We start from the raw sequence: 12,500 nt of genomic DNA, 5'->3' as shown, positions 1-12,500 counted from the left end.
AGAGAGAGAGAGAGAGAGAGAGAGAGAGAGAGAGAGAGAGAGAGATAGTGCCGTGTAAACAAAACTATGTCCAATCCCCGTATTAAGTTGGATCAGAGAGAGAGAGAGAGAGAGAGAGAGAGAGAGAGAGAGAGAGAGAGAGAGAGAGAGAGAGAGAGAGAGAGAGAGAGAGAGAAAATGATTATAAAACAATCCAAACTTTTCTTTCCTCTTCACCCCTCTCTCTCTCTCTCTCTCTCTCTCTCTCTCTCTCTCTCTCTCTCTCTCTCTCTCTCTCTCTCTCTCTCTCTCTCTCTCTCACATACACACTTAAATCTTTCCTTCACTTCGTCTTCTACTTTTTCTTTTTTTCTAACTTTTTTTTTCACGATTCAATAACGAAAATTATGCAGGAAAAGTTTCTAAGATTACTAAAAAACTTGTTGCATTGCATTGCTGTTTACCTGTTTACGTTTTCTTTGCATCATCGCACCCTCGTTTTCTTTGTTGGTTTACTTATCTATCTTCTTCTCTTCATGTTTACTAATCTAACGTTCTGTCGATTTTTTTTATTTTATTTCATTATCTGTATCTTTCTATGTATTTGTGTTTTGATATTTGTTTACCTGGAGATCTGCCTCGAGTATGTACGTATGTATGTATGTATGTATGTATGTATGTATGTATTTTTCTGTTTGTCTGCTTTTGGCGTTCTTTATTTCTGTCCACTTATCAAACTATCTTTTTATTGTTATTCTTTGCATTTATATACCTATGTACGTAGCTGTAATAATCTCTCTCTCTCTCTCTCTCTCTCTCTCTCTCTCTCTCTCTCTCTCTCTCTCTCTCTGTCGCTGTGTTTAACGACCCCCTGGTTTGTGTATGTGGGGCGGGGCTCAGGCGGGCTGCTGCGGCGCCTTCCCAGGAGCTGCGTTTGGCTTACAAGATTTGTTTTCATTTACTCTGCCTGTTTACACCGAATGAAGGGGGTGGTGGTGGTGGTGGTGGTGGAAGGCGAGGAGGTGGTGGGAGGAGGAGGAGGAGGAAAATGACGCAAAGATGACATCGATGAGAATGGGGGCGATTGTAGTGGAGGAGGAGGAGGAGGAGGAGGAGGAGGAGGAGGAGGAGGAGGAGGACAAATAAAATGACAAAAAAGACACTAATGCATAAGAGGTGGTGGTGGTGGAGATGGTGGAAGATAAGACGCCGGAGGAGGAGGAGGAGGAGGACAACAGTTTGCTTTCGTGACTGGCACTGATAAGGCGGGAAGGCGGAGAACGTGACCTTGAATGAGGGGTGTGTAAACTGAAGGACTCAGTCTCGGGGAGGGCGGGAGGGGATGGGAAGGTCGTCTGGGTCGTTAGGGTGGGAGAACCGTGAGGGCCGTCAGAGGGGGATTCGGGAGGATCGGGAGGGTGGGAGGGTGTGGAGGGGGGAGGGTGCCAGGCTGGATTGAGTTGTGCTGATTGGGGGTGTTAAATGCCTTGTGGAAATCACCCTTTTAGAAGATGTGTGGCGGGTTTAAGGGGCGCAGCGGGACGTGAGGCGACTCACCTTGACGGGGATGCAGAGCAGGATGAGCAGCAGGTCGGCGGAGGCGAGCGAGGCGAGGAACACGTTGGTGGTCGTCTTGAGGCGGCGGAAGCGGCAGATGGTGAAGATGATCAGTCCGTTGCCTGCCACGCCCACCACGTAGGTGGCGGCGTACACGGCCAGCGGCGGCGCCAGCTGGCTCCAGAAGAACGTGTCCAGCGCCGCCTCGTAGTCGTAGTCGTACTCAGACTCGTTCGTCGCGCCGCCGCCGCCGACGCCACCGCTGGCGTTGTCCCACGTCTCCGCGCCGGCCAGCGGATAGTCGTACAGAGGGTCGTCCGTGGTGCCGTTCCAGCCCGCCGCGCCGGGAGGCCGCGTGGGCGCCGCGCCCACACTTGCGTTCATGGCCAGACTAGCGGAGGCTCTGTGAATGAGCGGCGAGAGTGAGGGAGGCGTCCCCGTCAGAGGCGAGGCGCCCCGTGTCCCCGAAGGCGCGTCAGGGTGTGTTGCGTTTCACATTCTTCATTCACCCTTCATTGACCCTGGCAGCGTCGCCTTCGCCCCCCCGCGAGACCTGGTGGGCGCGGGTCTCCCCGGGGATCGTTGCGGTGCCCCGGGAGACGGGAGGAAGATGCTGCTGCGTCAAGTACAAGGGGATTCCTGCAGCAGCCTCACCACCGTCTGCAGCAGTAGCGGCAGCAGAACGCTGGTGCCTGAACCGCGGCCGCGAGCTGCCAGAAATACAACACAAGTTAGCCTCTTCCTGCTGCCGTGATTTATTTTGAGAGCACACCACAAAGTTAAGGGAAGGCCTCGTTCGGGCGTCTGTCGGCGATGAAATTACACACAACAAACTTTTTTCCCTTCCCTTATAATGAAGAAAACACAACAACCTGCCTTCCCTTTCCACGCAAAACAACAAACAGATCGTGTCTTCCCGCAGCAAAGTAACTATGCACTGGTGGTGCGGGGGCTGTGGATGGGGAAGGGGGCATTCCTTGCTCCCCTTCCTGAAAGAACAACACAAAAAGAGTGTGTCTGGGGAGGAAGCTTACCTGTCCAACAAGAGATGTCCTACGCGGGAACAAAGGACCCTTCACAAGTTTTCAAAGGACCCTCAGGACTCCAGTTCAAAGGGCTGGAAGGACGCGCACTGCCGTCAGGACGCTCCCACTCTGTAGTCGGCACGCTAGGAAGAAGGGAAAGAGAGAAGTAAAAAATACATATACAATACATACAAGGAAACACGGTACATAGAAAAAAAAACGATGGGATGCAGGAAAAAGGAAAACAAAAAGATAAAAATTAATACATATAGAGATGGGTAAAAAAAGCTGGGTTGTACATTACAGTAACGAAAGAAAGACAAGGAAAGAAAAAAATAAGTTTTTGAATAAAGAGATTCAACTTTTTATTTTCATTTTCGACAAAGTTCCCGTTCTGAGTACGAAGTTTTTGTTCTTCACAGTCGAGAAAACGAACAAACGAAAAACAAAGAAACAAACAAACAAACAAACAAACATACAGACAGACACAGCATGCATGAGAAGCTTTCAAGAAAAATGAAGAGAAGCTTTACACACACACACACACACACACACACACACACACACACACACACACACACACACACACACACACACACACACACACACACACACACACACACACACGAGCACAGATATGAAAAGAAACGAGAAATACGAGAAAAAAATAATTAATTACAAAAAAAAACATACAAAATCAAAAGATAAGATAATAACATAGAGATAAAAATGCAAATATATGTATAGAAAAAAAAGCAAAACGAGAGAGAGAGAGAGAGAGAGAGAGAGAGAGAGAGAGAGAGAGAGAGAGAGAGAGAGAGAGAGAGAGAGAGAGAGAGAGAGAGAGAGAGAAACCAAGAACAATACCTTCCACTTCACTTCCCTGAAAAAAAGAGAGAAAAAAAAAAAAAAAAAAAAAAAAACAAAGCCCGTGAGAAGGGAAAAGTACAGCTAAAGGACGCAATGGAGGAGGAGGAGGAGGAGGAGGAGGAGGAGGAGGAGGAGGAGGAGGAGGAGGAGGAGGAGAAGGAGAAGGAACGGTAATGGAAAGGATTAAGTGTCCACAAACTTGAATACTAAACGGTGTGTGTGTGTGTGTGTGTGTGTGTGTGTGTGTGTGTATTAAAGTCTAGTGCGTGGAACGAAATGTACTTTCTCTCTCTCTCTCTCTCTCTCTCTCTCTCTCTCTCTCTCTCTCTCTCTCTCTCTCTCTCTCTCTCTCTCTCTCTCTCTCTCTCTCTCAACTTTTAATGACTTGGAATCCACAATTAACTTTCTTTTCAATCACCTTCCTTATTTTTGGCAAGTTTAACTCATAACATACTCGCCTTCAATAGTCATCCCATTCCTCCTCCTCCCCCCCATTCATCTTCAGAGGGCGTGGTCAGTGGGGAGGAATCTTCTACTTCTTTATCTTTCTTTATCCTATCTCTTTACCAAGTTAATAAGAATGATATCACAAGCAACTATGTAAGGACCAACGTGTCTGTTGCTGTTTGGTTATCATTACTGATTCTATGTAATTTTTATCACCAACAATCTCTTCTTCTCTTCTCTTGCTTCTTCCATTTCTCTTCTATTTTTTTTTTACTGTTTCGCTATTTGATTCTCATAGTATTTTCTCTTCCACGTTTTTCTTTGTTTTTTCTCTTTTTTTCCTTTCGCTCTTCTTCCTCTTTTTCTTCTTCTTCCTCGTATTTCTCCACCTTTTTTTTCTGTTCTCCTTTGAATCTCACATTTATTAATTTGTGTGTCTAGTTTATCTTTCTGGCTTCTGTTTCCCTTGCATTTAATCTTACTCTTTTTAATTCCTTCTTCTTTTTCTTGTTCCTCCTTCTCCTTTTTTTCTCTTGCCTTCTCATCTTCCTCTCATTATCCTCAGCATCCAGATTTTTATAGCTTTTTTTGAATTCTAATTCGTTTCCATCTTGCTTTTCTACATTTCTTTTTTCAACGAAACATTAGTTATTTACAAGTCTCTCTCTCTCTCTCTCTCTCTCTCTCTCTCTCTCTCTCTCTCTCTCTCTCTCTCTAGGTAATTGTTATCAAAATCGGAAAAGAAATCAGAAAAAAAGAAAAAAAGGCAAACGGGAATAGAGAATAAATTGATAAATGAAAAAAAAAACTAATAAACCTAATTTACTCACATTAATGGAATAATGTTGGAGCTTTTTTCATGATTAATATTTTCATTTTTTTTTTTTTTTTTGGCGGAGGGGTTGAGAGGGGAGGAGGAAAAATATATAATTGATATCGCCAAACTACTAACATTTTGTCCTCCCGGAAACGCGAAAAAAAAAAAAAGAAAAAAAATGAAATTTTCATGCTCGAAATATTTATTTATTTATTTTTTCCCTGTAATTGCAAAGCGTCTGTCCACTTTTAACTTTATGTTTTTTTTCAAGCTTCAGTGAATAGAAAAATTAGAAGTAGCTATTGTGACAAATATAAATTTAGTCTGTTTGTGTGTTTGTTTATGTCTGTCTGTCTCTGTCTGTCTGTCTGTGTGTCTATGTCTCTTTCTGTCTATCTGTCTATCTGTCTATCTGTCTGTCTGTCTCGTGATAATCTTCATAATTGTGCGTCTTTCCCAATAATGGAGCACGGGGAATTAATTCAATGTTCATATATATAAGGAATCATTATATTGGAAGTCATTCAATATATAGTTTTGCCACATAAAGTAAGGCCAAACTGGAATCCCTGATAAACATTTTCCATTAACTCCGCGCAGAGCGAAGCGTGATTTACCAACACAGTGTCAAAAAGAATGTTAAATATGAAAAGTAGATAATAAATTTAAACATATAAAGTACAAAAAGTAGATGCAAGTAAAGATCTAGACAGATAAATCAACGAATAGATGTATTAATTGATAAATATATAGATAGATAGATAGATAGATGGAAAAACGGGCGGATTAATAAATAAACAGATACATAGACAGACAGGCTTATAGATTAATAGATAGATAGATAAACAGAAAGATAAATGAATATATAAACATAAAGAAATCAATTCATCGACAAATACGTAAATAAATAAACAAATAAATACATAACACCAATTGAAAATATTGAAACGTTTGACCCTTAAAAAAGAAAAAAAGAGAAAGAAAACATACGAATGTGAAAAAAAGTGTATACAAAACAAACAAACAAAAAAATAAATAAATAAAACGTCATAATATCAAAACAAACTCCAAACACACCAACACAAACACAAACTCTCACTCTCTCTCTCTCTTCCCACATTATCAAATTACAACACAAAATCAACAAAGCACATTTAACTGGTCATTTTTCAGCCACAAAGCCCTAGAATGGTGAGGGAGGCGGTGCTTCCCTCACTTCTCTCTCACACGAAACATTACAGAGTCGTGGTGGTGGTGGTGGTGGTGGTGGTGGCGAGGGGAGAGGAATTGCCTGCCGTTCACTCCATTTCCCTTCCCAATATGACTAAACATGAGGGGAGGAATGTTTTTGACAATTGGTATGCTGTATTTGTGCCGTCTGCCTACCCCCCCGCCTCTCTCTCTCTCTCTCTCTCTCTCTCTCTCTCTCTCTCTGTGTCTTCCTCTTTCGTTTGTTTTCCCTCTGCTTTGTTCTATTTCTACTCGTTTTCTTTTTATCCTTTCCTTCCTTTTCTTCGTGCTTCTCCTTCTCCCTGTTCCGTTATATATTCTGTTTTGTTTAAATTTTTTTTCTCTCTCTCTTTTTCGTCCTCTTTTTCTTTTCTTGTCGCTCGCTTCCTAGTCATCCATGTCTTTTCTTCTTCTACTCTTACTATTTTCTTCCTCCTCCTCCACCACGACAAAAAGAAATTGAAGAAGAAGGAGAAGAAGAAGAAGAAGAAGAAGAAGAAGAAGAAGAAGAAGGAAAATGACAAGAAGAAATAGGACAAAGGAAATGACAAAAAGAAATATAACATCAACAACAAAAACAACAACAACAACAACAACAATAACAAAAACAGGACCAGCAGCAATACTGGGAGGAAAAATGGGAGGGAAAGTCAGGAGGCATCAGCGAAAAATCCTTGCACTGGGACGGTCATCTTGAGGAACCAGTGGCCCGTCACGATATTGGGACGGTGTGTGTGTGTGTGTGTGTGTGTGTGTGTGTGTGTGTGTATGTGTGTGTGTGTGTGTTGTTCATCCGGTGTGAAAAAGAGAAGAATTTGACCTTAGAAAAGAAAACGACAAAACGACGAGCAGCTTTCTCTCTCTCTCTCTCTCTCTCTCTCTCTCTCTCTCTCTCTCTCTCTCTCTCTCTCTCTCTCTCTCTCTCTCTCTCTTTATATAATTTATATCTATTTTTATGGTAATGTAAACTGATGGTGGTGGTGGTGGCGGTGGTGGCGGTGGTGGTGGTGGTGGTGGTGAGGGTGATGATGGCGTTATTAGGGTGTGGAAAAAAAGAAGGATGTAAGAGTATGCAGTTTGGAATGTCACCTGAGCCAGTCCATTATCTTGATTAAGGTGTGTGTGTGTGTGTGTGTGTGTGTGTGTGTGTGTGTGTGTGTGTGTGTGTGTGTGTGTGTGTGTGTGTGTGTGTGTGTGTTTACGGAGAACGACACTTCTGCTACCATCATCACTTCCATCGTTATCACCATCTCCGCTACTACTACTACTACTACTACTACTACTACTACTACTACTACTACTACTACTACTTCCTCAAATTCTCACACCACTACAAATAAGAAGACAATGAACATTTTTTGATGGGTAGGATGAAAAATTTGGACATCAGTTCATCATAATCCACACATAAATAACTAGAAAAACACAATACAGAACAGAAAGAAAAATAAATGAAATAATTGACATACAAAGACACACAGGAAAAGAACAAACAAATACATTATATAAAAAAAAATCACAAGCAAGAGAAGTAATCAAAGAAAACAAATAATGATAAAAAAAAAACTTGTACTATTCCCTCACTGGTTTTCTTGTTAGCACCTCTGGGTAATTATATTCCAAATTCACACCAAGCGATACCATTAAGCTTCACAGGGCGCGCCAGTTAAGGTTCAATGAGTAGTCAATACTTACCTTCTGGACTTCATTATTTCAAGAAGTTTTCCGTTCATGTATTTTTGTGAAGCTGGGGAATCAAAGGGAAAGTTACGAGGAAAGTTTTGAGGAAATATTGACTCTTTGTGGTAGGAAATTCTGTGCAAATTGTCTCTCTCTCTCTCTCTCTCTCTCTCTCTCTCTCTCTCTCTCTCTCTCTCTCTCTCTCTCTCTCTCTCTCTCTCTCTCTATGCACTGCTGGCTTTAGATAGATTGTATTTTATTATTATTATTAGTGTGTGTGTGTGTGTGTGTGTGTGTGTGTGTGTGTGTGTGTGTTTTATAACCCCGCGTGGTATACATCACTATTCCTAAAACATTTATGGTCTCTTATTTCTTGAGCAACGCAGAAATATCATCTTCATAACAGTTTTCGTATAAAACTCTCAGCGTGTGTCTGTCTGTATGTAGCTACTAGTTTTTCACTTTTCGCATCTTGCTATATTCGTTTTAATTTCCTGTATCCCTGAAAGTGTCTTATTTTATTCCTTCTCTTCCTCAGCTAACTTTTTCCTTCAATACCAATCAAATTATTAACACTATTCCTTCTCTCAATTTACAAACGAAAATATATCTTGTATTTGCATATTACTCGAAGAAAAAGTAGTAGCAGTTTTCTTGATAATTTTCTTCATAATCACTAAATAATTTCCCACTTCCAACACGTTTTATAAAAATCCTGACACTGATTCTTACTTTAAAACATTCTTGGAGAACAGAAATCTCGTGTTTAGATTTTATTCAAAGAAAAGTACTTAATTTTATATCCCGTTAAGAACACTACAAAGAATTTGTTTTCATATTCCTTTGAGAACAGAGAAATAGAGCTTGCTTTGATATCCCATCATAAAAAATAAGTACTTGTTTTGTTATCATGCTAAGAACACACACAAAAAAAGTAATTGTTTTGACACCCCTTTAAGAACAAGGAGATTAGTTGCTTTGATATCTCATTACGAACACAGAAAAAGTAGTTGTTTTGCTATCCCGTTAAGATCACGAAAAAAAGAGACTTTCTGGCACCCCGTTGAGAAGAATGAAAGGTACTCACATTTTATAACCTTTTATTGTCTCCCCCTCAGCCAATCAAGTCGCCCACACTTTCCGTCCTCTTACTCAGGCACCAATAACACGTCGCCATTCCTGCTCTCCCAGCCAATTAGACGCCGCCTCTCCCTTCCACCTAGCCAATCAAAATCTGGAAAAGGTTTTGTACGCACGAGTGGCACATTTTGACCTGCTACTTTAATCAAGTTTCTCTCTCTCTCTCTCTCTCTCTCTCTCTCTCTCTCTCTCTCTCTCTCTCTCTCTCTCTCTCTCTCTTAGTGCTATAATTAGACGGCAAAGCAAATTTCTTCATTCTGGCTTCCCTTTCAAGTTGAGAGAGAGAGAGAGAGAGAGAGAGAGAGAGAGAGAGAGAGAGAGAGAGAGAGAGAGAGAGAGAGAGAGAGAGAGAGAGATCGTGTCAGTAAATAGAAGGGGAAAACACAAAACTCAGTCATGCCTTTCCTTTTTATTCTCTCTGATCCTAATGAGAGAGAGAGAGAGAGAGAGAGAGAGAGAGAGAGAGAGAGAGAGAGAGAGAGAGAGAGAGAGAGAGAGAGAGAGAGAGAGAGAGAGAGAGAGAGAGAAATTCACCGATCATGCCTTATTAAAGAAGACAATAAACGAAAAAAAAAACGAATGAAAGAAGGAAGGAAGGAAGGAAGGAAGGAAGAAATAGAGATACCTGTCAGGAATAGATAAAACCAAACTGATAGAAAAGAGAGCAAAAATATTCATAAACATTGGAGATGATGACAGCATTGGCCGGAGTGTGAGTATAAACAGAGTAACTAATGGCGTAAATATAAGATATAAAAATCGTTGAATAGAGTGACAAAAATACACAGAGGGGGAAAGGATTAGCACGTCTGAGAATCCTAAACACTAAGCAATGAAAAAAAAATAATAATAATAATAAGTAGGTAAAAGTTAACATGAAGACAAATTAACCTAGATTCAACATTATGTCTATCCTAACTTCCCAGACGCGCCGTAGTGTATTGATATGAAATAATGACAAAAAAAAAAGGAAAAGAATAGCAAATGTAAAAAAAAAATAAAATAAAATAATGGTAAAAAAATAGAGAAAAATGAAATTGGGGTCAACATTATGCTTCTCCTAGCCTCCCAGACACGCCCCAGCATCCTAAGCATGAAACAATGAAAGAAAAGGAAGGAAAAACAGGAGAAAAACAGGAGTAAAATAAAAAAACAGCATTAATAGCAGTTAACATGACATCGAAACAAACTGAATATTAAGCTTTCCCTACCTTCTCTAAACACAAACTAGCGAGAACGAGAAAAGAGAACGAAAACCAGTAGTAATAAGAGTTAACATCATGAAATCAAACCAGACTTAATATTACGCCTCTCATAACACCCAAGACTCCCCAGACACACCAGGCACCCAGAGGTTCGCAACGTATGCCTCCTTTGCGTGGCAGCGGCCAGTGTGTGGAGGCTGCTAATTAGTGGGAAAGCACTGACCACACCTTGAGCACGCACCTGAACACCTCCCCCACCCCCTCTCCTCCCCCTCACCTGGACACGTCCCCCACCCCATCTCCTCCCCCTCATCTGGGTACACGCAGTCCCCCTTCTTCGCCCCTCTTACATGGGTACACGGTCCCTCCCTCTCCTTGCCCCTCGTTCGCAGTTAGTCCATCTCCACCCCCACCACAACCACCACCCCCTGACGGTTTGAAGACGCTAAACATAAATGAAGAGAAAGAGGAAGAGGAATAATAGTAATGATGATAATAATAATAATAATAATGATAATAATAATAATAATAATAATAATAATAATAATAATAATAATAATAATAATAATAATAGTAATAGTAGTAGTAGTAATAATGACAATACAAGGGAGGTACAGGTGAGTATGGCTAGGTAATAAGAAATTAAGGGTGATTATGTGTACCTGAGAGAGAGAGAGAGAGAGAGAGAGAGAGAGAGAGAGAGAGAGAGAGAGAGAGAGAGAGAGAGAGAACGTCATAATCATGCAAAACGTGACAACTTGTAAATAAAATATGTTTTTATTCATTCTCTCTCTCTCTCTCTCTCTCTCTCTCTCTCTCTCTCTCTCTCTCTCTCTCTCTCTCTCTCTCTCTCTCTCTCTCTCTCTCTCTCTAACATCACGTATCCCTCCTCTTCTTACTTTACGCCAACTCTGTTTTTATTATGTTCCATCTCTTTTTTCTTCTTATATTTGTCCTACTTCGCCTCCTCCTTCTCCTCCTTTTCCTCTTCCTCTTCTCTTATCCTCTTTTTATCCTCGTTTTCCTTCTCGTCGGCTATTTATCGGACATCTTTTCGTGTCTCTATCTCTCCCCTTAGGTTGGGTCGCGCTGCGGTTGAAGAGACAAGAATTCCGTCCTGGCAGGGTCGCCTCTTGGGATGAGACGTCTCCTCTTCATCATCACCACGAGAGAGAGAGAGAGAGAGAGAGAGAGAGAGAGAGAGAGAGAGAGAGAGAGAGAGAGAGAGAGAGAGAGAGGGTAAATCTTTTCTTTTTTATTTCTTTTTTATCGCTACATTTTTCTATGGTCTTATTTTGTATTCTATTTACGTTTCAGTCTTTTATCTCCTCCGGGTCTTTATCTTTTGGTTATTATTATTATTTTTTTTTAGCAAAGGTTTTGTGTATTTTCTTTCTATTTTTGGTTCTGCGTAGTTTTATTTCAGGCTTTATATTTTATTCGGTTTCATTTTTTTTTTCTCCCTGTCGATCTGTATGTGATATTTTGTTGTTTTGTTTGTTCGTTGTTGTTGTTTCTTTCCTTTTCTCGTCTTTTCTTTTCGCGTTATAAATCTTTTTTCTTATTATTTTTTTTTTGCTTACCGTTTCGTTTGTTTCTTTATTTTTTCATAGTTCGTGTGCTTATTACAAGTTTTATTTGCTTATTATTTTGTTTCTCGCTTTGTTTTTCTTTTTCCATCTCTTATCTGCGCATTGTGAGTTTCATTTTATTTTTTTGGAGCGAGTAACTAAATATTTCAAACTTTCTCAACTAAATTTCTCTTCAGCAAAGGAAACATACGAAAGATTTTCAACAGTATAATTATTTTCCTTATTTAATCAATTTTCCTTTTTACCTGAGCCTTCTTTGCAGGATTCCTCTTCTTGCGCTGCTTGTTTATCCTCTTTTATCCAACTTCTCATCAGCCAAATTCAAGAGAAAATTGTGTTTATGTGCCTTTCTCTATAACTGTGTCCGTATGTATGTGTGTCAAATACGTACTGTACATGGCCAGTGACACAACAACATCAACAACAACAACAACTACTACTACTACAACTACTACTACTACTACTACTACTACTACTACTACTACTACACAACTACTACTACTACTACTACTAACAGTAACACAAACGATAATGGTGATGATAATGATGAAAGACTCTCGTTAATACAGGCAAAGCATCACATTTACTCATGATTGAAGGGAAAAAAGAAAAAAAAAAGAAAAAAAGGATATTTCCACACTACAATTAAACAGGTGACATCTGTGATTACATTAATTACATCACACGTTAACTATTTTTGTGTTAATGTAATGATTTGATTGTGTTGTTTGTGACGCTGTATTCTTTTTTTCTAATATATATTCTGTAATACTACATTTTAAATTATCTATTGTAACGACTGTACTGACTATAATTTTTTGTAACACTATTTTGGGTGATCTGTATTTACCGTACCGCTATATTCTGGGTAACCTTCTGTATTTTCTGTAACTCTGTATTTTGGGTGTGTTCCTGTATTCTCTGCACCACTGTATTACGTCTGTTTTAGTGGGTTCCC

General features: G+C 40.2%; 1 protein-coding gene across 1 annotated transcript in view; it reads right to left on the bottom strand.

The window, feature by feature from the left end:
* Window positions 1–823: 823 nt before the first annotated feature.
* Window positions 824–12,500, bottom strand: part of LOC135110488 (growth hormone secretagogue receptor type 1-like) — a 50,914-nt gene continuing 39,237 nt past the window's right edge. The window contains exons 3-4 of the mRNA XM_064022849.1: window positions 2,571–2,704; window positions 824–2,246 (exon numbers count right to left, since the gene is read on the bottom strand). Coding sequence (XP_063878919.1) covers window positions 1,504–1,920 — 417 coding nt within the window. The 5' untranslated portion in view covers window positions 1,921–2,246; window positions 2,571–2,704 and the 3' untranslated portion in view covers window positions 824–1,503. The remainder of the gene's footprint in view (window positions 2,247–2,570; window positions 2,705–12,500) is intronic.

This window comes from Scylla paramamosain, chromosome 20 (genome assembly GCF_035594125.1).
Source record: "Scylla paramamosain isolate STU-SP2022 chromosome 20, ASM3559412v1, whole genome shotgun sequence".
Taxonomy (NCBI): domain Eukaryota; kingdom Metazoa; phylum Arthropoda; class Malacostraca; order Decapoda; family Portunidae; genus Scylla; species Scylla paramamosain.
This window is presented reverse-complemented; position numbering and strand designations above follow the sequence as displayed.